This window comes from Oncorhynchus mykiss, chromosome 13 (genome assembly GCF_013265735.2).
Source record: "Oncorhynchus mykiss isolate Arlee chromosome 13, USDA_OmykA_1.1, whole genome shotgun sequence".
Lineage (NCBI taxonomy): Eukaryota > Metazoa > Chordata > Actinopteri > Salmoniformes > Salmonidae > Oncorhynchus > Oncorhynchus mykiss.
This window is the reverse complement of record NC_048577.1, coordinates 42,631,272-42,655,209: the sequence shown is the minus strand read 5'-3', so window position 1 is coordinate 42,655,209 and position 23,938 is coordinate 42,631,272. Positions and strand designations below refer to the sequence as shown.

The window sequence follows — 23,938 nt, the reverse complement described above, 5'->3', positions numbered from 1 at the left end:
GCTGGCTGAAGGACTGGACCAAGGTGCAGCATGGTAAGCGTACATTTGAACTTTATTTAAAAATGACACCGACAAATGAAGAAACAAAAACAAAAAAAAAAAAAAACCAACCGTGACACTTTGGACTATGTGCCCTGAACAACTACAAAGTTAACTTCCGACAAAACAGGTGGGGGAAAAGGGTACCTAAGTATGGTTCTCAATCAGAGACAACGATAGACAGCTGTCCCTGATTGAGAACCATACCAGGCCAAGACATAGAAATACAAAACATTTTAAAAAAGTACATAGAATGCCCACCCTAGTCACACCCTGGCCTAACCAAAATAGAGAATAAAACGCCTCTCTATGGCCAGGGCGTGACACCACCACAGCCACACATACACAACTCTTTGCAGTTTCTCGGAGCAAACGAAACTCACTATCCTTGTAAACTTGCTTTATAAAGGCTGGTCACTGAGAAAAACTCTGTCTTCATCATGTGACAGGGTGGGGGTATGCATTCTCAAAGGTCTATATAACTTTTAAATTAGGTCAAATTTATACTGCATTACACAATTCATGTTGTTTCCCCACCACTCCAATAAAGGATTTTGGAGACTTTGCACTTCATTTTTAATTTACATTCAAGTAAAATATATAATTTGATGAATGTCTTATTTTATGTTTGCCTTGCGATAAACAGCATTAGTTACAGTGTACTGATTGCTAACCAAACTTTTTTGCCATCTCAAATGTCTTAAGTTTCATTTACACATTGTCATGTGATTTCCAGGAAATGATGTTTTGAAAGATACTGAAGGCCTTATAAATACCCTGTGGATAAAAGTTTCACTTCAGTCTACATTGTGAACAGACAACAAATGGATATCACTTTGCAAACTGTAAGTAACCTTTATAATGTATGTTTGTTTATGTTGCACCTCATGGTAACTGTAGTATGGCAGTGTAAGTAGTATAATACAGTGTCAGTAGTATAATACAGAGTAAGTAGTATAATACAGTGTAAGTAGCATAAAATAGCATAAAAACCAAACATTCTAATGTAAAGATGAATTTACATAGATGCGGCAAAAGACTGACTTAAAAAAAACAAATCCTTTCCTTTATATGTATATATTTGTTTTATTTTGTATGTTTATTTATGTGTTCGTAAATATGTCATACCAAATGACACAGTCAAGCTCAAAATGTACACTAAAGATTCACATAATTATTCTATTTCAACCAAATCATGTTATCTATTATGGAGCTAATTTCATTGTTCAAACAAACCAATTACAAAACCCAATGGTACTTTGTGATGTATCTTGAAAATTGTTTGTCCACAGACCTGGAGGGAAGCTAAAGTAATTCCGCTACCCAAAAATGTTAAAGTTCCCTTTGCTGGCTCTAACAGCCGCCCAATCAGCTTGCTGCCAGTTCCTAGCAAACTTATAGAAAAGATTGTGTTTGACAAGATACAATGCTATTTCTCTGTGAATAATTTAACAACTGACTTTCAGCACACTTATAGGGAAGGACACTCAACACGGACACTGGTACTCTATAGTAACTCCGGTATCTCAATCTGTAAAAAACAAAACAGAATAAACATCATCTCAAGGAACAACGCAGACTGCGAAGAGACACACACACACTCTACACACGCATTTTTCTTTGCATTATTAATGAATTTCTTAATTTTCTTTCTTTTTCGTAATAGTCTAATTGTTCTTTCGTCAGAGTGTCCTTAGATGAAATGTGTGCTGCTGTTCCTGTCCATTAGTGTTGTGTATTTTGCCATGTTCTATGTCTTGTGTGGACCCCAGGAAGAATAGCTGCTGCTTCTTCAACAGATAATGGGGATCCAAAGAAAAATCATGAACTGAAAGTGAGCATGAACAGAATGTGTAGATTCTACTAAATCTGCGGATACAGTAGAATTGTATTATTTACTATTAATTCAACTGTTTTCAATGAAGTGCTGCTTTATGTAGTAAAATACTAACAAAAGTATTGTTTTGATGTAAGGTAACTGAAGTGAATATAATAATATACAACTGATTGATTTTTCTTAAGTTTTGTTGCAGTGACTAGTAGCAGCTAATAATGGAGACTGGAGAAAATAAGGAAATGGAGACAGAGACTGAGGACGCACTGGATCCGTCGTCTGAGTGTACATATCAAGGAGAAGAACATGTGAGTAACTGATGAACATCGTGTTAGGAACAGCAAGACAGAGAGTGTCAGGAATTGACTCTCAAATAAATCAGGAACATTCTCATTAAAACAGAGACAAAGAGACAAGCATTCTACTGGGCACATTATTTCAATGTGGACAATTGGGAAATATTTGGCTTAGACGTTGATCAATGAGAGGGGACAACATAGTAGCCTAGTAGTTTAGAGCATTGGGCCAGTAACTGAAAGGTTGCTGGTTTGAATCTCTGAGCCGACTAGATGATACATCTGTCGATGTGCCCTTCAGCAAGGCACTTAACCTCAATTGTTGCTCTGGATCAGAGTGTCTGCTAAATATTTAAAATGTAATTACAACTTTTAATCACCCACTCAAAAAGACAGCCAAATATTTGTTGATTTCCCAATGTGTTATTACTATGCATTCAATCATCTAAAAGCACAACTAAATCCCAATGGAAAAAAATGTCAGAGTTTTGGTTTAGTTGTTACCTAAATGGGTCATCACTGCTCTTCCAACCATTTAAAAGCAAAACAAAGTTCCAATGGGAAAACAATATCTGATATTTTGTTTATAGAACAACAGAATGTGCTATCACTGTGCTGCATCTAATAGCAAAAACAAATATCCGAAATTGTGGTTAAGATTGCATTAAAAGTACATGCTGTTCAAAATTCTGCCGTGTCCCGGATTTTCGTTTACTATGTTACATCTAGTCTATGAGACCAGACTTTAACATCAGAGCAATTGAGAAGATCTCCATAGATCTGCGACCTTCGCATGTCATCTTGAACATGCAAGCTTTCTAGGATTATATACAAGACATTTACAAATTACAGTAACCACAAAATGTGTCCATGGATGTTTTACTCATTTTAGGTTGAATAAATACTTATTTTAAGGTTGAATAAATACTGTTATTTACTGTATTACAAAAGGGATATTGAATTGTGTTTGGTTGTCTATGCAACCAAATATCAACATTTGAAGAAGATTTACTTGGCTATAGCAGCTACTGTTTGGCTGATACTGCTACTGTTTGGCTGATACTGTGGAGATTCATGTCTCTATTCATGTCTCCATCCAGGTCAAGAATCTAAGTTAAAGAATATGATTAAGTCAGTGGCACAGATGGAACTATTTTTAACTGTGATTTTGGGTGGAGATGGAGACATGAATCCAACATTGTATTTCTTTCTATTTAACTAGGGAAGTCATTTAAGAACAAATTCTTATTTGCATTGACGGCCTACCCCAGCCAAACCGTAACGACGCTGGGCCAATTGTGCGCCGCCCTATGGGACTCCCAATCACGGCCGGTTGTGATACAGCCTGGAATCGAATCGGGGTCTGTAGTGACACCTCTAGCGCTGAGATGTCGTGCCTTAGACCGCTGCGCCACTCGGGAGCCACATTACAGTAATTAATATATAGTTAGGTAACATGTAAATAAGTTAATAGGCTATTTTCTGTATTACAAATGTGATATGATTATATTTGGTTGTCAATGTAACCAAATATCAACATTTTAAGGAGATCCCAGTAAGCCAAATTATATCTAAAATTATGGTCAGACCTTGCATCCATGGCTCTGTCTACTGTATTTTTGTGACACACCAATCATTGTTTTTGTTTGACCCACACAAGCGTGACCCTAAACAGAACCCAACTTTTCCACGATTCTAAAGCAGATACAAATGAAAGTTATATTTGAGGTCTGTTTCTAACCAATTAGTAGTATGCAAGTTTTCAGTTTGTAAGTGTGTGATATGGGGGTATAGAAAAGTTTATTTCGAAATGTACAAAGACATTTTTTTTATAAGCAATAGCAATTATGTTGACACTGCCATGTTGATCTGAGCCTTGCTGTTGGAAAACCACTAGTGTCCGACTTTCGGCTGTCGCAGATGCACCTCCCCACGACTTAATTTGCCGACTTTCGTCTACAGACAGCTTTGTTAGCCCTTACTGCTCGAACACCCGTTGCCTCCCGAGGTACGTGTTGCTAGGCACATCTGGAGGCGAAAGAAACGCACACTTGTTTATTAGGCGAGGTGCTGGCAAGCGGAGTAGAACACTTGAAAAGGAGAGCGCACACTTGGCGCAAAGATGCAATAATTGAATAACCTAATAACCAACAGCTCGACAGACAAGCTGTCTTAATCAGGGTATAATGACAAACACTGCGGGTCACTAGTTTATATAGTGTAAAGGGACACACACATGTGCCTGTAATCATGGCTGTATGTGGCTTGATATAATTTACAGATATCTGTAATTTAATTTACAGATATAAATAGAACATATAAAAAAACAGAAATGGATAGGATACGATCAAAGATACCTCCTCTCCTAGGGATGGTGACGTGTTCGGTGCCGATATAACGTAGGGACAAAATCGAGTGGTTCGATTCCAAAAAGTAGGCCGCAACTGGTTTTTATGATACTCCGAGATTCATACTTTTAATTCGCACTTCGTTTTACCACAATTACAATTCATAAAATAAACAACTGCATCATTGGAGCACAAATACCTTTAATTGTGGATTTGTTTCCCTGTTTGGGGGTGTTTGAAGGAGCTACGTTTGTAAGTGCCATTGCATTGAGCGCAGCCATTACACTTGTAGTTTCCATCCGGTAGAGGCGTTGTTTTGGGGTGGTAAATCAGAGTTTAACAATTGTGCTCTGAGATTTCTGCCCCGCGAGAATATGTCCGAAAACACATTACCGATTTTAGAATGTGCCAATGTTTGCGAACGATTCCCCTTAATTTGTTCAGAGCACTTTGAATAGCAGGTAGTAAGAATGCTTTGTTTTTTATTTTAATCTGACCATTTTTGTACCCGCTGTCCTTGAATTTTCTTTGCATCTCAGACATATTTCTTTCGAAATCTGATTGTTTTTTGCAAATTATTTTGATTCGACAGAATTGGCTGTAGGGAAAACTGTTTTTCAAGGGAAGCTGGTGACCACTATCAGCCCTCAACAAACTGTTACGATCAGTAAGTTTCCTGTATATATCAGTGAATAGAACATTATCCTCACAACAATCAGAAGATCAAGGACACGGATTTGACGTGTGCCAGATTGCATAGTAAATCTCTGGTGCTCAGAATAAGAGTTAAGAAAAGCATGGAATGCCTGGAGCTGTTTTGCATCACCCCTCCATAGAACAAAAATACCATAAATGAACCGTTTCCATATAATAATGTTAGGCAATAAATATTTTTTGAGAGTATTGAGTACTGTTTCACATACAAATTATCATAGTTAAGAGCCATAAGGGATCCCATAGCAGTACCCGTCGTCTGAATAAAGAAATAATTTAGAAACATGAAATAGTTTCTAAACGTGTGTGTACTATTTCAGCAAACGTTATAATGCATGCCCTGGAAGGTAGTTCATTAGGGTCACGTTGCAGAAGAAAATGTTTCATGGCTTCAATATCGCCCCCGTGTGGAATATTCGTGTATAACGACTCAACATCAAAAGTAACAAACAAAGTATTCACAGGGAGAGAATCAAGAGATTCAATAATAGAGATCATACTGCTGGTGTCCTTTACAAAGGAGGGGAGCTGTTCTGCGAGTGGTCTAATAAAAAAAATCAAAAGTTGATAAAGGGACCGTTACTGCAAAAAATGCCGCTACAATACGACGGACACCCTGGAGGTTTTGTGACATTCTTGTGTAATTTCAGCATAGAAAGTGGCAATTTTAGGGTGTTGAATAGCCCAAAAGTCGTGTTATTTTTTGGTGACTTGACCAGAACCTAAATGCCCATCTAGGACAGTGAAGATAGTGTTCTAAAATTGGGAAGTGGGGTCATTGCTAGGCAACCCTCCTGGACTTGCCCTGGCAGGCCACAACTAAAGACAGTGTGAGAAACTTGCTAGCAAACGTTTGTGCTATGAAACTAAATATATACTGCACGCAGACCCACAAAACCTATTTTCTAGATTCATGATAGTGTTGTTAGACAAAGCAAGGAAAGTGAACATCAAAACATGATGTAGTTTCATTGGGATTTGCAGCTGTTGTTGGTAGTTAATGAATCTGCTAGCTTCTGAAATAATTTACTCATCTTTTCAATATGTTGTTAATATTTGCGCAAACCTATGCAGAATTTGCATGACAAGGGCGTTCCCATTTTTTCCAAACCTTGGGTCTGAAGTAAATGTAATCTGACCACTACCTTTTAATTTACACAGTAACTTTAACAAAATACTTATAAATGTTTGTACTCAAATGATGTAATCTAGATATGTATTTTGATACTCCCATGATACATCCACAGCAACTATTTCTACAGTTGGAGCCTGAGGCCCTTGACATCACAGACAGAGAGAGTCAACACAGCGACCAACAGGATGACAAGACAACCAAGACTGATGAAGAAAAGACAGAAATCACAACGTCTTCTAATTTTGCACAAAGCAGTAAGAAATTTACATTTGAGTCATTTAGTAGATGCTCTTATCCAGAGCAACTTACAATTAGAAGACAGGTGAGATTGTTTTAGTCAACCATCATGTCATAGCATTGTACGTGATTTACAGCTAACTTACAGTATGTACATTTAATTGTCCTTATAATTGTTTTTCAGTGACTCCTGTTCTGACAATTGCATTGATTGGTGGCACTGATTCTATGGAGATTGAATCTGGAAATCTCCTTCTTGGTCAAGATGATCTACCAGCAGCAGAACTCTCACAGATAGCACCCAGGATGTATGATTTGTCCGGTCGTTGTGTCTCTGTCATCAACATGCTGGGCTTGCAGAGTTCTGAACTTACCCAGGAGAATCACATAGGTCCACTTGTGCATAAGCAGGGTATCAATGCTGTCCTCTTACTTCTACCATTGGGCCAGCATATTGATGAATTCAAAATGGGAGTGGGGTGGCTGGAAAGAATGCTTGGAGAGGGAGCCCTTGCCTTTACAATAATCGTCTTTACCCACAAGAATGACCAAGACTTTGGGTTGGGTGATCTAAAGGACAACAATGATCTGATGGATCTCACAGAAATGTGTGGAAATAGGTATCTCACCTGCAAAAAGAGTATGAATGATCCAACCGAGATTTCAACATTACTTGAACAGATAGACCTCATGGTGTCTGAAAATGATCCATGCTGCTACACAGGAGAAATGTATGATGAAGAGATCAGGAAACAGCAACTGAAAACAGATTGGGGTGACCGATCACAAAGCGAGGAGAAAACTGCATCAGGTATGTCCTCGATGCATTGGATGCAGCAGCTGTAGGAGGACTTTCCCCATCTTGACATGTGGCTCCGTCTACACACACACTTACCCCGATCGTTGACTATATCCAAAACCAGTTTTCCGGTCTATATCTTTCATATTAAGATAGGCAGAGTGCAGTGTAGTTGACCAATGGCTTTCTTGGGTAGACCAGACAGGAGAGCATTACAGAAGTCAAGCCTACTTGTAATAAAAGCATGGATGAGTCTCTCTGTATCAGACAGAGAGAAACGGCTTCATCTTGGCAATGTTCCTCAGGTGGTAAAAAGCTATTTTGGTCACATTCCTAATGTGTGACTCAATGTAGTCCATAATTGAAAATAACACCAACGTTTTTTACCTGGTGTTTTATCTTTATTGCCTGGGAATTCAAATGTGCGGCTAGATTCTCTTTCTATGCTTTGGCTCCAACAATAAATACCTTGGTCTTTAACTGGAGGAAGTTATGAGCCAACCAAGTATTTAAATCACTAATACAGACTAATAATTTTTCAGTGGATCTAAAATCCTCTGGTGACACAGAAATGTAAATTTGTGTATCGTCTGCGTAGCATTGAAAATCAATGCTGTGCTTTCTGATAACGCTGCCAAGGAGTAACATATACAAACTGAACAGTACCGGACCCGAAATCGAACCTTGTGGAACACCACATGTGATATGTATTTTCTCTGAGTTATGTTCACCAAGGGTCACAAAAAACTTGACCGGTTAAATAGGTCTAAAACCAATTTAGAACCGGAGAGGCCAACCCACCTCTCCAGTCTGTCCAGAAAGACATCATGGTCAACAGTGTCGAATGCAGCACTTAAATCTAACAGTACAAGGACAGAGAGCTGTTTGGCATCTGTGTTGGCTCTATAATCATTTACTACCTTAACTAAGGCTGTCTCTGTGCTGGGCACGATAACCAGATTGGATTTTTTTTTTAAATACTGTTGTCACTTAAAAAATAATTTAGCTATTTGAACACCAATTTCTCCAGAATTTTGCTTAAGAATGGAACGTTGGAGATTGGCTAAAAATTGCTAAAAGCTGAAGAATCTAGATTACTTTTCTTCAGAAGGGCTTTCACCATAGCAGTTTTTAGTGCACACCAATATCCCATTACTATTCGGGATACTTAAGTATTGTCACGCGGGTGAAGGAATCAGACGCAGAGAGTTCCACTGGGGAAAAGTGCTCTTTACTTCCGCACACAAAATGATCAGCCCAACAATACAGGGCGCGGACAACAACGTGACTACCCAAAAAACACAGGGTGTCAAATTAAGAAAATAAATCCACCTCTACCTAAAACACACACAAGTAACATAAAGACAATCCCGCACATAGCAAGGGCGGGTCCACCTACTAAAAATAGGGAAGCTCATTAAACCAAACAGAAACAGGTGAAACTAATAAGACAAAACAGACAAACAAACGAAAAAGGGATCGGTGGCGGCTAGTAGGACGGTGACGACGACAGGCAGGGGAGCCAACTTCGGCGGAAGTCGTGACAAGTATTCTGTTTTTGAGTTGAGGCATATAAACATCATATCCCGTTTACAATAACCCAAAAAGCTTGTATCCCGGTTATGAAAAACCTGGATAAGATGCCTGGGATATGCTGACCTTAGACAGAGTACTGTGGCGTGTAAACATCTTATCCCATTTACTGTTATTTTTTCGTGGTCTGTGCAGACTCAGTTTCACATATCATGGGTGTTGTGTGATGTTTTCATCTGATTGTCAAACAAATCATTTCAAAAAGTAGGTTTGATCCACCAAAGTCATTTCATAATAATTTACTTGGCCTATTCTCATACTGGACCATATTGCCTACTGGCTATTTTCACCCCTAATTTAGACAAGTTTCTGCTTATAATTTCTGACATTTGGTAGGCCATATAAAAATGTAGAAAATTGGTAGGCCATTTGTTTGTCAACAAGTTGCAGCTTCTCTTCTGTCATAACTTGCTGCTCCAGAAGATTAAATAAAGTAGTGGTCACCGGAATAATGTCTTACAGCGATAGAATGAATGCATTTGTAATCTACAGTATATAGTTAACACCGGTAAAGTTGTCCATTTCGTTTAGGGACCGGGAAGAAAACGCAATAACTCCAAAACTGTGGAAAGATAGGTCCTGTGCAAAATGTCCAAATGTCATCAGTTGACAGGTTTTAAGCTGAGAAAAGGATGAAACCCATTTATGATAAGACTTCAGTTGGTCTTGGATGCACATTTTGTGGTTGAAATTCCTTCTGCTTGTATAACAGTTTCAAAGATAACATATTACATGCACATTTGCATTTTCTCAGGAGATGCTGAAAGAAAGAACTAATATTTCTCCACTCCTGTTCCGAGACAATGACATTTTTTTGTATTAGTTTACTGCAAGAGATGCATACTTTTGCAGGAGTTAATAGTATATTATACAACATGTGTGAGGTTTTAGGCCTACTGTCAGTGTCCATAGTTCAGTTACTATTCCATTTAACCCATATGAACTGAGGAATATTCTGTTTATTCATGGGTACAGTGATACTCGTGAGCGGGATATCAAAGGTGCATGTAAACAGCTAATCCCAAATAAGACCTTAAGCTACTACCTTAAGCTACTATCTGGAATCGTGGTCAGCCTGAAATAATTCATGCCTCTTGCAGACAAAATTACCTTTTTTTTGTAGAAAGAAAGGTTGGGACACCTGAAACGGGGCTGAAATAAGGGACTGTTCAGGGATGACAAGTGCAGCCACATGGGAAAAAAAATGTTTAAACTATGACACAGAGGTGGGGGAGTTGGTTCATTTGGAATAAGACTTTATTTTAATATTTAACACTATAGCAGTACAAATTGCATTTTAAACAAAAAGAAGAATGGTTAAATTAACATTATTTAGAGATGCCTTTGAAACAGTAAATATCAATTTGATCTTACAGAAACTATCAATACGAATTTTTAGTTTTAACATCTTAGTGTTGTGTGTTTTGCAGAATATGGCCATTCTGACATCAGAAATGTAATAACAAAAAATAATACATATGTACCAAAAAACTAATCTGGAGGAATCGATTAGTCTGCCAGGGGTGTCAAACTAATTCCATGGAGGGCCTAGTGTCTGCAGGTTTTTGGTTTTTCCATTCAATTAAACCCTAGACAACCATCAATCAAGTACAAGGGTGGAGCAAAAAACCCTCAGCCACTCGGCCCTCCATGGAATGAGTTTGACACCTGTGCCATAGACAGATTTTTAATGTGTGAGGCAAACAATGTTCCGACATACCAATCTGCACAGATACGAACATCAGTTTGGTAATGTACAAACAGGAATTCCAGCTGTCTTATGTACGTGCCTTATCGGCTTGTTGCCCTGGTGTAAACGTCCCCACCAGACACAAAATTGGTAGCTAGATAGATTGAGATCACAGAAAATGTTTTCAATCTGTAACTCGCAAGTAAGTAGTTTGACAGCTAACATTACAGTGCCTTCAGAAAGTATTCACACCACTTGATATTTTCTTGTGTTACAGCCTGAATTTAAAATGGATTAAATTGAAATTGTGTGTCACTGGCCTACACACAATACCCCATAATGTCAAAGTGGAATTATGTTTTTGGAAATGTTCAGTCACTAAGTATTCAACCCCTTTGTTATGGCAAGCCTAAATAAGTTCAGGAGTAAAAATGTGCTTATCAAGTTACATAACTTGCATGGACTCACTCTGTGTGCAATAATAGTGTTTAACATGTTATTTTAATGACTACCCCATCTCTGTACTGCACACATACAGATAATTGTACGGTCCCTCAGTTGAGCAGTGAATTTCAAGCACAGATTCAACCACAAAGACCAGGGAGATTTTACAATGCCTCGCAAAGCAGACATTGAATATCCCTTTGAGCATGGTGAAGTTAGTAATTACACTTTGGATGGTGTATCAATACACCCAGTTGTCGGAGAGGAAGGAAATCACTCAGGGATTTCACCATGAGGCCAATGAGTTTAATGGCTGGAATAGAAGAAAACAGAGGATGGATCAACAACATTGTAGTTACTCCACAATACTAACCTAAATTAAGCCTGTAGAGAATACAAATATTCCAAAACATGCATCCTGTTTGCATTAAGGCTCTAAAGTAAAACTGCAAAAAATGTGTAAAATAAATTAACTTTATGTCCTGAATACAAAGCATTATGTTTGGAGAAAATCCCACATGTCACTGAGCACCACTCTTCATATTTTGAAGCATGGTAGTGGCTGCATCATGTAATGGGTATGCTTGTCATCGGTAAGGACTAGGGAGTGTGTTAGGATAAAAAGAAACAGAATTGAGCTAAGCACACGCAAAATCCTAGAGGGAAAACCTGGTTCAGTCTGCTTTCCAACAGACTCAGAGACACATTCTCCTTTCAGCAGGAAAATAACTTAAAACACAAAGCCAAATATACACTGGAGTTGCTTACCAAGAAGACAGTGTATGTTCCAGAGTGGTCTAGTTAGAGATTTGATTTAAATCGGCTTGAAATCTATGGTAAGACTTGAAAATGTCTGTCTAGCTATGATCAACAGCCAACTTGACAGAGCTTGAAGAATTTTAAAAAGAATAAAGTGAAAATATTGTACAATCCAGGTGTGTAAAGCTCTTAGAGACTTACCCAGAATGACTCACAGCTGTAATCGCTGCTAAAGGTGTTAACATGTATCGACTCAGGGGGTTGAATATTTATGTAATCAAGATATATTAGTGTTTCATTTCTATATACAGTACCAATCAAACGTTTGAACACACCTACTCATTCAAGGGTTTTTCTTTATTTTTTACTATTTTTTACATTGTAGAATAATTGTGAAGATATCAAAACTATGAAATAACACACATGGAATCATGTAGGAACCAAAAAAGTGTTAAACAAATCAAAATATATTTTATATTTGAGATTCTTCAAAGTAGCCACCCTTTGCCTTGATGACAGCTTTGCATACTCTTGGCATTCTCTCAATGAACACTTATTTTAATATAATACATCAATAAAAACCTATTTAGCCTCAAATAAATAATGAAACATGTTCAATTTGGTTTAAATAATGCAAAAACAAAGTGTTGGAGAAGTAAAAGTGCAATATGTGCCATGTAAAAAAGCTAACGTTTGAGTTCCTTGCTCAGAACATGAGAACATATGAAAGTTGGTGGTTCCTTTTAACATGAGACTTCAATATTCCAAGGTAAGAGGTTTTAGGTTGTCGTTAATATAGTATTTATAGGACTATTTCTCTCGATACCATTTGTATTTCATATACCTTTGACTATTGGATGTTCTTATAGGCACTATAGTATTGCCAGTGTAACAGTATAGCTTCCGTCCCTCTCCTCGCCCCTACCTGGGCTCGAACCAGGAACACATCGACAACAGCCACACTCGAAGCAACGTTACCCATCGCGCCACAAAAGCCGCGGCCCTTGCAGAGCAAGGGGAATAACTTCTCCAAGTCTCAGAGCGAGTGACGTTTGAAACGCTATTAGCATGCACCCCGCTAACTAGCTAGCCATTTCACATCGGTTACACCAGCCATTAGGCTGATAGGTTTGAAGTCATAAACAGCGCTGTGCTTGCGAAGAGCTGCTGGCAAAATGCACTAAAGTGCTGTTTGAATGAATGCTTACAAGCCTGCTGCTGCCTACCATAGAGCAGTCTGACTGAGCGATCAAATCATAGACTTAATTATAACATAACACACAGAAATACGAGCCTTGGGTCATTAATATGGTCGAATCCGGAAACTAACATTTCGAAAACAAAACGTTTATTATTTCAGTGAATTACGGAACCGTTCGGTATTTTATCTAACTGGTGCCATCCCTAAGTCTAAATATTATTGTTCCATTGCACAACCTTCAATGTATGTCATAATTACGTAAAATTCTGGCAAATTAGTTCGCAATGAGCCAGGCAGCCCAAACTGTTGCATATACCCTGACTCTGCGTGCAATGAACGCAAGAGAAGTGACACAATTTCACCTGGTTAATATTGCCTGCTAACCTGGATTTCTTTTAGCTAAATATGCAGGTTTAAAAATATATACTTCTGTGTATTGATTTTAAGAAAGGCATTGGTGTTTATGGTTAGGTACAGTCGTCCAACGATTGTGCTTTTTTCGCAAATGCGCTTTTGTTAAATCATCCCCCAGCGTTGCATCGATTATATGCAACGCAGGACACGCTAGATAAACTAGTAATATCATCAACCATGTGTAGTTATAACAAGTGATTATGATTGATTGATTGTTTTTAAGATAAGTTTAATGCTAGCTAGCAACTTACCTTGGCTTCTCCTGCATTCGCGTAACAGGCAGTCTCTGGAGTGCAACGAGAGGCAGGTGGTTATTGCGTTGAACTGGTTAACTGTAAGGTTGCAAGATTGAATCCCCCGAGCTGACAAGGTGAAAATCTGTCGTTCTGCCCCTGAACGAGGCAGTTAACCCACCGTTCCTAGGCAGTCATTGAAAATAAGAATGTGTTCTTAACTGACTTGCCTAGTTAAATAAAAAGGTATAAAAAAAATCTATATATTTTTTAAGCAGCAAAATCGGAGCCCAAAAATACAGATTTCCGATTTTTATGAAAACTTGAAATCGGCCCTAATTAAAATCAGCCATTCCGATTTAATTGGTCGACCTCTAATTGAGACATTAGGAAAACACTTCATCATCATACTGTACGTGTCTAATATACACTTTACTTTTTCCTGTCCCTCTTGCTTACAGTTCCAGATGACTTGCCTGAAGATGGTGTTGCAAACAAAGAAAAGGTACATTTGAAATAACCTTACACAATCTCTGGTAAGATCACATACAGTGCCTTGGGAAATTCTACACACCCCTTGTACAGTCTGCATTTTGCTGCCTTAAAATTCTATTTTTCCTACTTATCTACAGAACCTACTCCACATTTTCAGTTAAAGAAAAATTATAGAACACTTTCCAAATGAATGAATGAAAAAAAAAAAAAAATGTGTGAAGACATATGGAATCAAGACATGGTGGAAGCATCTTTGGCAGCTGTTAATCATTTTTAATAAGATTCTAAACCTTGTGTCTAAGTCAGGACTGAGACTGGACCATTCAGGAACACTGAACAACTATCGGAAAGCCATTCTGGTGTCTTTGGCATTCCCATTTGTGTAATTGTCTTGCTGAAAAATACAATTCTCCCCAGTCCCTGCCGGTGACAACCATGCCCATAAAATGATGCTACCACCACAATACTGAGGAAATACATAAGATCAACCACATTGCATCCACTCCACATTACTGGCCTGTGTGACAAAGTGAAAAGGAGGAATCCTGTGATTTAAAAAAATCCACTCCAAATCATCCATTGTTTTCACAAGGCTGTTAAGTAATCCTGCAAGACAATACGGGAAATAGAATTACTTTTTGGCCTAGATTAAAATCTACAGTCTTGGGTCAAATCCAATACAACACAGAGTGAAACCCTCCTGTGTTTAACTATTGTGGTGGCAGCATCCTGTTATGGGTATGCTCATCACCAGCAGGGACTAGGGAGTTTGTCAGGATCAAAGGAAATATGAAAGGACCAAAGCCCAGGTATAAGGTTGTAATGGCTTCCAGAAGTGCTTCCACCAATTATTACTCTGGGGTGTGAAGAGATACGCAATCAAGACATCTTTGTTTTTTTATTTGTAATAAATTGACACTATTCTATAATTTTTCTTTCACTTTGAAAATGTGAAGTAGATTGTGTAGATCGGTAGGGGAAAAAACTAATTGAATCCCTTTTTAGATAACATTTTAAGGCTACAAAATGTGAGACTGCAAGGGGTGTGTAGACTTTCACTAGAGACAGTTTCTTTAAAATATCACTCTGCGTCACTCTTAAGTATGTGTGTTGATAGTATGGCAGATGTTTTGACTTACTAAGATATTAAAATGTGTTTGGTTAACGTTAAAGGGAGAAGAAAAGATACTTGAAGAAATCGGCGGGAGTTTAATTGAAAAAAACATCCCAGAAAATATACAACTAGCAAAAGTAGCAGAGCTCATGTGTAGACTTCACCTTCAAGATAAATATCAAGATAAGTTGACAACTGCAGACTTCCTGAACATTGGCTCTTCTGCTCAACATCAACATGAACCCCAAACAGAGAACAAACTTGCTCATACTTTCCTACAAAGGTTATTGATGCTGGACTACAGAGCCAGGTACATTCCTGTAAGAGATGAGAATAGTGAGATGCATGACACAAATGACAACAGAAATGATAATGCAGAAACAGAAGAAAGTGCCTTTGATGCCCTTTTCAACAAGAACACAGTCTCTGGTGATTTAAAGAGGAACACGCATGTTCACCCAATGGACGTCCAGATGGCAGTGTTTCACTGTTCAGACAGTTTCCTTCGGCAGTTCATGGTCACAAAGCTGTCCTTGTGTCAGTATGCCTTGCCTTTGCTTGTGCCAAATCCATTCACCAAAGAGATTGAATGCCCTTTGTGGACATTTCGACAAATCAGAAAAACCTGGAAGTCCACCAATGACTCTAATATAGTCACTAGCCAAAGTATGCCTATTTACAAGGCAGAAACACCAATGGTGTCATTCTTTAGGCTTGGTTCTGTGTCCTCATCAAAATCTCAGCTGATGAGCAACTTGATCAACCAACGTCACAGCACATTCTTCCACAGACACTGTCCAGGAAGCAGTAAAACCTGCCTCCTAATGGATGGGGTGGTAGAGATTGCATGGTATTGTCCTGCTGGGAAGCCCAATGATATTTTCACTGATTGTGTTGCATTCTGTAATCTCCATGGTGACGCAATTGCGAAAGAAATTCAGCGTGACAGACTGATTGAAAAAGCCTCAGTCAATGTTATCCTTTTACCAAGTCTTGGAAAAGGCGACAAAAGTATGGCAATCGTGCAGGAGCTGTTCAAGTCTTCTAAACCTCTGATATGTCTGCTCACTGAAGAGGATTCTGTTGCAACTGAAATTAAAAAGGGAAAGTACAAAATGGGTTTGAGAGACAGAAATCAGTCAGATGTGTCTGAGGAACTAAAAAGGATCATTAGAAATAATTTGTCAAGACCATGTTGCTCCTTCAAACTTGAGGACATGGCAGAGTACTCAGGGTTTAGAGTAGATGAGGATGATGAAGATTGCCAAGTAGGGAAGACAAATGCTCTGCAGATAACAGATCTGCTTAAGGAAATGGAACTGTCCAAGATCAAAGAAGAATTTCTTCCATGTCAAGGTAGGCTGTGGCATAATTGGTGTCAAAAAAATAAAGACCTTTATCGTCTCCAAGGGAATCTAGAGATGGAAAGAAGTAAAATACAACATGAAATGATGCAAATTCGACACCATCAACATCAAGTTGCCTTTACTGAACTCATGCAGATGTTTATCACAAGTCTACGATCTCTGGGAGAAAAAGAAAAATCATATTTCCTCAAGTGGGTAGGGATACTACTGGATGACCTGTCCTCAGATGAGCTCTCAGACCTTCATCACAAATATGATGTAAAGTGGTCCGAGGTCCTGGCTTTGAAAAAGAAGCATGATAAATCAGAGCAACTGAAAATGAGACAAATGGAGCTGGAAGAAATATCAGAGAAGCTGCAAGCAGCAACCTTCGGATTTGAACACATTCTGAGGGAAATGGGACAGATCTATGAAGCCCATGCCTCTGTGGCCAGGCAAAGCAAAGGAGAAAGTGAGGTGACCGTGTCTTACCTTCCAGAGCTCGCGGCAGAACTTATGATATCGGGACACCCAATGGAACTAATGGATGGTGACGCAGCTCATGTGCCACTGACGTGGATTAATGGGGTTTTAGATGAAGTTATCAAGAAACTAGGAGATCAGAGAGTTTTTGTTTTGTCCATTTTGGGAATCCAGAGCACTGGGAAATCTACAATGCTGAATGCAATGTTTGGACTGCAATTCGCAGTAAGTGCTGGAAGGTGTACCAGAGGTGCTTTCATGCAACTGGTGAAAGTGACCGAGGAGATGAAAGATGACTTTAGGTTTGACTATGTTCTCGTTGTTGACACTGAGGGACTTCGAGCTTTAGAGTTGGCCGGAAAGGCAACAGTGCACCATGACAATGAACTTGCAACTTTTGTCATTGGCCTTGGAAACATGACCTTGATCAACATATTTGGAGAGAATCCTGCTGAGATGCAGGACATCATTCAGATAGCTGTTCAGGCCTTCATGAGGATGAAGAAAGTTAATCTGTCTCCAAGTTGTGTGTTTGTGCACCAGAATGTTGGAGACATCACGGCTGGAGAGAAAAACATGGAGGGAAAGAGGCGCTTACAGGACAAACTAGACGAGATGACCCAGTTAGCTGCCAAAGAAGAGGACAGTAATGCAGAGTGTTTCAGCGATGTCATTGCATTTGACATACAAAGAGATGTGAAATACTTTTCCCAGCTGTGGGAGGGCAGCCCACCCATGGCCCCACCAAACCCATGCTACAGTGAGAATGTCCAGGAGCTAAGGAAAACAATCCTCTCTAAAACATCGAAGTCTTTTGGCATGACATTATCACAGTTCAAAAGCAGTATCCAAGACCTTTGGAATGCACTGCTGAATGAAAACTTTGTGTTCAGCTTCAAAAACACACTAGAAATTGCAGTTTACAGAAAACTTGAGATTCAGTATGGAAAATGGATCTGGGCTCTCAGGAGTGCCATGCTAACCATTGAAAATCAACTGCACAATCGAATCGAAAATGGAAAACTTCACAGGGTTGAGAGACATTACCTTGTTGAAGAAATGAGAAAGACTCGTGAAGAAGTGGACAAATCAATGAAAAAGTACTTTGATGAAGACAGAGATAAAGAAATGTTGATTCAGTGGCGAGGGAGATTTCAAACCAAAATGTGTGAGTTTGATGATGAACTTGTGAAGGGAGCAAAAAGAAAGTTAGAGGAGGTTATTCAGCAGAGGGATGCGCGCAAAAAACTGGATGACAAGAAGACACAGTATGAAAACAAGCTCTTCCAAAAGAGCAAAGAACTTGCCTCAAAACTGAAGGACAAGGCAAAGGATGAAAAACAACTTGAGAATGAATTCAATACTCTTTGGGGGGTGTGGGTTGCCGAGTTGACCAATGATACACCTTCCATTATGGACATAAACATATTGGATGATGTGACTTGTATCCTTGGAGAGATCGGTAATGAATTGTCTCTTGTACATGATCGGAAAAGTTGCGGAATGTACCGTGAGATTTGTACCTTGGGGAGTTATTCGAACTATGCAATTGTATCCAAGCACCAAGATCTTTTTAACGACGATCGGCACTCAAGAGATGCTCAAAGGAAGCCAAACAAGGACCAATTGCAGAAAAATAATGTGTGGGGTGCTTTTAAGAGTTTTTTGGGGTTTAAGTCTCCAGAGAACAAGACAATTGACCACATTGGTCCAAGCAACATTCTAACTTACACAGATCATGAATTGATAAGAGCATTCACCAATGATGTTGACAAACAAAGCCAGAAGATAATCGAGACAAAGCCCATAGAAAAGATGGGATACAATGACAGTTACATGCAAGAAATAGCAACTCACGTCAAAGAAAGCGTGAAGGAATTTGAATCAAAGTTTAGAAAATATGCATTCAAAAAGGAGTTTACGATTGATCTTTCACTTTATGTGTGTGAGCTTGCAGGAAGTAAGTTAGCAGATTCCCATAGCAAATTCAGAAGCAACAATGATGCCCTTACTTACCTGGAGCAGAAGAGGCCACAGTACAACAAGATTTTCAAGAGCTACTGCAAAGGATCCACATCTGCAGCTGTGCTTGGTGAGTTCATTTGCAACACACTGAAAGAATCGATTGTACAGGCGGTCTATGACCAGACGGCCATTGACTTAGCTGGAGAAATGCAATCAAGTCACCCACCATTCAGTGGAAACAGGTCTAACATGGAGAAACACATCCTGATATCACTGGTGGAGAAGGAGAACTTTGACAAGTTCATGACCTACATTCACAACCCAAGGAAACACTTTGAGAAATTTATTAGAGAGGATGTAGAGAAATACATGCTCACAGAAAGGTCCAAAGTCCTTGCCTTGATTGAAGGGAACATAACAGCTAAAGAGCAGCGTGTGAGCCATGCAGTGCATACAGCAACAAAGACGGTCAAAAACAGGAATGGAGACACCAACATGTGGCTTAGAGAGCTTTCCAGTGCTCTAAAAGATGAGCTGAAATTTGCTGAAAATCATTTCAGTGATTTCTGTGACATAACTGACTTTGACTTCCTCGAAGAAGAGGTAAGGAAAGATCTTGCCAACAGAATCATAGAGATCAACAGAGGCCTCAGCAATGTATCACTCCTGGACATGAAGCAGTTCAGGGAGAGGCCAGATGAGATTCTGATCAAACACTTTTGTGATTGCTGCTGGGTACAGTGTCCCTTCTGTAAAGCCATCTGCACAAACACCATGGAGGGGCACAAACCGATTGATCACAATGTCCCTTTTCATCGCCCTATAGGAATCATAGGAATGCACTTCAGATACACAGTAGAATTTAGCATCGATTTTTGTACAACTTCAGTATCAAGTAATGGCCGGTTTTACCCATCCCATGAATCAGAGGATACATATCTTTGGAAAGAATACAGAAAAGCTGGCCCAAGATTTGCTGATTGGAGCATCACACCAGACCTCTCTGAACTTCCGTACTGGAAGTGGTTTGTTTGTCGATTTCAAAAAGATCTGGAAAGATATTATGACCTAAAATTCCAGGGCAGAGGTGAAATTCCAATAGAATGGAGGAAGTTCACAAAAGAGCAAGCTATTGAAAGCTTAAAGTAAATCTAAGGGGAGCTCAAATAGTAAAAACATAGACATAATGGCACAAGCATGATATTTTAAACATGTTGACATTGTAAACATGAACATAGTCAGAAACTGAAAAACCTCTTGGCAATGTACAATAAAGCACCGCTTTTACTATTCTAATCAGCTAGGCCTACTACACATCTTATTTTGATTCAATCATTTAACTCAAACTGATAGACTAACAGGAAAAAGCCTAGTTATTGGCCTCATTTTGGGATCAAAAATGTATATGCAGATGTTTTGAGTGTGAGCAATTTATCACATTTCCTGTCAAGTGATAAAGCCTTGTACTATTTGTATTGTATTACCGTAAGCAAATACTCAATAAATGCTCTGAAATTATGACATAGTTTGCTCTTTCTCACCAATATACTTCAATATGGAGTCCAATATTTCACCTGGCCAAGATGTGGGTGCAACACTTTTTGTAGTAGTAGTAGTAGTAGTAGTAGTAGTAGTAGTAGTAAAGGAATCAAAATGATTGACAGATAGTACCATAACCACATCCTCATATTACCCTTGTGTTTAGTGTACATGTGATTGTGAATATTATTGCAACAAATATACCGTACAATGGGAAAATAATATATAAACAATGATAGACTGTGGTCAACCCAAATACATATTTAATATGTCCAACAGTTCACTAATACATATATTATAACAATGATTTGATAAATGTAATAGATCAATGGGTTAGGACAGAAGCAAACTAAATCACCCCTCATAGTAGTAGATTTTGAAAGAAATAAGTTTGAGGTCTCCTTTGATACGAATGTAGGTAATGACGTCTAGGCCCTCACGATTGGGGAACTGGATCTCCTGTCTATCAGGCATCTCCACTTCAAACATGTCGCCCATCAGCTTCAGTACAATCTTGAGAGGGAGAAACCCCATTTGTTTACATCATTAGTGTTGTAGCACATTCACCCACATGGCCAATTGCAACGAACAAGCTGGACTAAAGACTGTGCAGTGTATTGGCACTAGTTTCCTTAAAACGATACTAGCAGGAGATTACATGGACATAGGCCCTAATTGTTTCTGTTATATTGAACACCTGAAACACTGCCCAAGATTCTCCGTTTGTCTAGTCAGGATCAAACCCACCTCCCTCCATCTTTCCAACCTCCATTTTCACACCTTGAATATAGAACCCCGTTGGAGTGGATTGTGGATCTCTCTCTTCTCATCCCCCCAGCAGCCGGCAATCTTTGAGTTGCACACGAGCACAGTGCCATCAGTGTCATCATTGAAACGTGGGTTAAAGTGCAGTGCCAGGTCGATCTGGAACCTGGATATGGGAAATAGGAAGTAACATTGTTCCAGAAACCCTAATACATGTCTGTCTAACATTAATGGATTTCACACCTACATTATACCAAAACAAAACCCTTCTCTGGTCCGTCCTCTCTTCTTTTGAGCAATAATTTGTGAACCTGGTAGTTTATTTATTTTTTAATGCTATGGGTCCCTCTGTGTGATATAAACAGTTAAATGCAGCTCCCGAGTGCCACAGTGTTCTAAGACACTGCATCTCAGTGCAAGAGGCGCCACTGCAGTACCTGGTTTGAATCCAGGCTGCATCACATCCGGCTGTGATTGGGAGTCCAATAGGGCGGCGCACAATTGGGCCGGGTTTGACCAGGGTAGGCCGTCATTGTAAATAAGAATTTGTTCTTAACTGACTAGACTAGTTAAATAAAAAATGTAATTTCTTAAATGTACCTCATTCTAATCATTCTAATCCATAATCCTCCCCTGTACTTTGAACTGGTCTCCAGCTCTCAGCTCCACATGCTTCAGCTCAAGTTCCTATGAAGAACCATGTAAATAAATTGAGTGCTTTTGAACATAAGGTAAAAGAGATTTTGTATTTTAATATTGTGTTCTGTTAACATTTAGACTACGTTACCCAGCAGGCTATGCGGGCGGGGAAGGTGGTTGAAGAATGCCTTGCATGGTTAAACAAGGGTTTTTCTAGCTGAAGTATATGTTAATTAAAAGTAGTTAAACCTACGCCCCAGTTTGTCATTATATAAGGAACAAACATAACAAATGTCATGTTGGGTTATAAATATGTAATGACTTAATAATCATTGGAATCAATGTACAGTGCATGCATAGATTACTTTTTCAACAATTACCATGTTGTCAAAACATAATCAAGACTCAAGGGCCTGATCGTTTAAATTAATTCACTCAGTAACACATCTGAGTGCAGTAAGCATATAGGCCACTATGGCTGCGTTTACACAGGCAGCCCAATTCTGATCTTTTTCCACACAAGATAAGATTTGGTGCTGCCTGTATAAACACAGCCTCTTCAGTAAGTAAGTAACTGTGTGGAATAAAAGTATCAGCACATGAAAGCATGACATTTAGTGAGACTTACCATTGGCATTGCCATGTTGTCACTGGTGGTGAAAGCGGCCCTGAATGTGGTTTGAGTTGCAAGACGGACTGGGATCAGACAAGATAACCTTATTTCCTGAGATACAGAGAGTAAAATGTTAGTTGGAAGTGTGAACTATCCTTTTATGTGGGCAACCCTCCTCACACAGGTCACCAACTGATTAGCATGATAATGAGGCGTGCTTAATGATGATTCAATAAATAAATAAAAATGGTTCTCTCACTCACACCCTGATACTTACTAGGTTATGACAAGAAGCTTGGTGGCAGACTGGCAGTGAAGATAGTTGCCTACTAAACTGATGCTTTTACTCACACTGAAAAGCCTGATCTTTGATCAGTCACTCTGATTGGTAATCAACTATGTAGTGCTGCCCTGTATATTATAAACGGGTGGTTTGAACCGTGAATGCTGATTGACTGACAGCCGCTAGTGGAGCTGTAATGACAGAGTTTTAAGTAAATGACTGTCCAGTGAAAAATCTCACTTTTAAAAGCTCATGTTGTGCTACTCATACCCAAATAATAACTCATATTTTACTCATATTTTGTGGCTAAAGCATACATTTCAGAAAAAAACACACTTCAAACCCCACCTTTGAGTTGTATCTCAAATAGATCGTTTCAAAAATGCTTGCTATTTCCTCATATAACGTGATGTCACGTTTTTGGCCGAGACGGCTCATTGGCTGAGCTGGCAGTTAAGTCGTTTACTTGTCATTCATATTTTTAACGACTGGTATAGCCCACAGCATTCTGTTGTTTCAAACACAGAAAATCAGCTTTTTAACATAATAAAAAAATGGGAGGAAATAACAATTAACAACTAATATTGTAATTAATTATAGGTCATATTTAATATAAATCTTGAAACACTGGACAGTTAAAGTGCATGATATGCCCTTAACAAATACAACAATGAATAGATGTTATGAATCAACCGTATATTCAGATATATCTGCTGGGAAAGTGTGACGACTTCCCTAGCCTATCAAACTTTTGACTCTTTGAATGGTCTTCCAAGTGCAAACACACAAAAACGCTATTGAAAATATTTTATAAAAGGCATCAGGTAGAATAAGAAGATGAATCCACAACTACAATTTTATACATATCTTAAATGACAGCGTTTTAATTAATTGTATGATATAATATTGAAATCCAGTCCAAAACAGTATGGTCCTTGCTATCTGGACTCCTTGGGATGT

At 38.8% G+C, this 23,938-nt stretch overlaps 1 protein-coding gene and 2 long non-coding RNA genes across 11 annotated transcripts; 1 reads left to right on the top strand and 2 right to left on the bottom strand.

The window, feature by feature from the left end:
- The first annotated feature begins 781 nt into the window (after nucleotides 1-781).
- LOC110486424 (interferon-induced very large GTPase 1) lies at nucleotides 782-20,657 on the top strand. 8 transcript variants are annotated; one of them, XM_036942428.1, is made up of 7 exons: nucleotides 782-884; nucleotides 1,812-1,873; nucleotides 2,062-2,181; nucleotides 6,494-6,620; nucleotides 6,788-7,414; nucleotides 14,198-14,241; nucleotides 15,405-20,657. In XM_036942428.1, the coding sequence occupies exons 3-7, from the start codon at nucleotides 2,092-2,094 to the stop codon at nucleotides 20,286-20,288; spliced, it is 5,772 nt and encodes a 1,923-aa protein (XP_036798323.1). In that variant the 5' UTR covers nucleotides 782-884; nucleotides 1,812-1,873; nucleotides 2,062-2,091; the 3' UTR covers nucleotides 20,289-20,657. The 8 variants fall into 8 exon arrangements, with proteins under 8 accessions (XP_036798323.1, XP_036798325.1, XP_021413699.2 ...); XM_036942430.1 differs by having other exon boundaries at nucleotides 6,444-6,620; XM_021558024.2 differs by having other exon boundaries at nucleotides 783-884; nucleotides 6,479-6,620.
- LOC110486426 lies at nucleotides 3,934-5,573 on the bottom strand. The gene is made up of 2 exons (XR_002468072.2): nucleotides 4,527-5,573; nucleotides 3,934-4,197 (listed from the first exon to the last, which is right to left on the bottom strand). It is a non-coding gene; the product is annotated as an uncharacterized LOC110486426 (long non-coding RNA).
- A 269-nt stretch (nucleotides 20,658-20,926) lies between the features above and the next one.
- On the bottom strand, nucleotides 20,927-23,420 carry LOC110486425. 2 transcript variants are annotated; one of them, XR_002468071.2, is made up of 4 exons: nucleotides 23,327-23,420; nucleotides 22,711-22,806; nucleotides 22,044-22,130; nucleotides 20,927-21,609 (listed from the first exon to the last, which is right to left on the bottom strand). It is a non-coding gene; the product is annotated as an uncharacterized LOC110486425 (long non-coding RNA). The 2 variants fall into 2 exon arrangements; XR_005035738.1 differs by lacking the exon at nucleotides 22,044-22,130.
- Nucleotides 23,421-23,938: the final 518 nt, after the last annotated feature.

Excerpts from the sequence above, each read along its gene's own strand:
- LOC110486424 (XM_021558024.2), top strand. The coding sequence starts at position 2,092 with ATGGAGACTGGAGAAAATAAGGAAATGGAGACAGAGACTGAGGACGCA. Across the intron at positions 7,415-14,197 it reads CGAGGAGAAAACTGCATCAG|TTCCAGATGACTTGCCTGAA; the intron begins GTATGTCCTCGA and ends TCTTGCTTACAG. Across the intron at positions 14,242-15,404 it reads GTGTTGCAAACAAAGAAAAG|GGAGAAGAAAAGATACTTGA; the intron begins GTACATTTGAAA and ends TTAACGTTAAAG.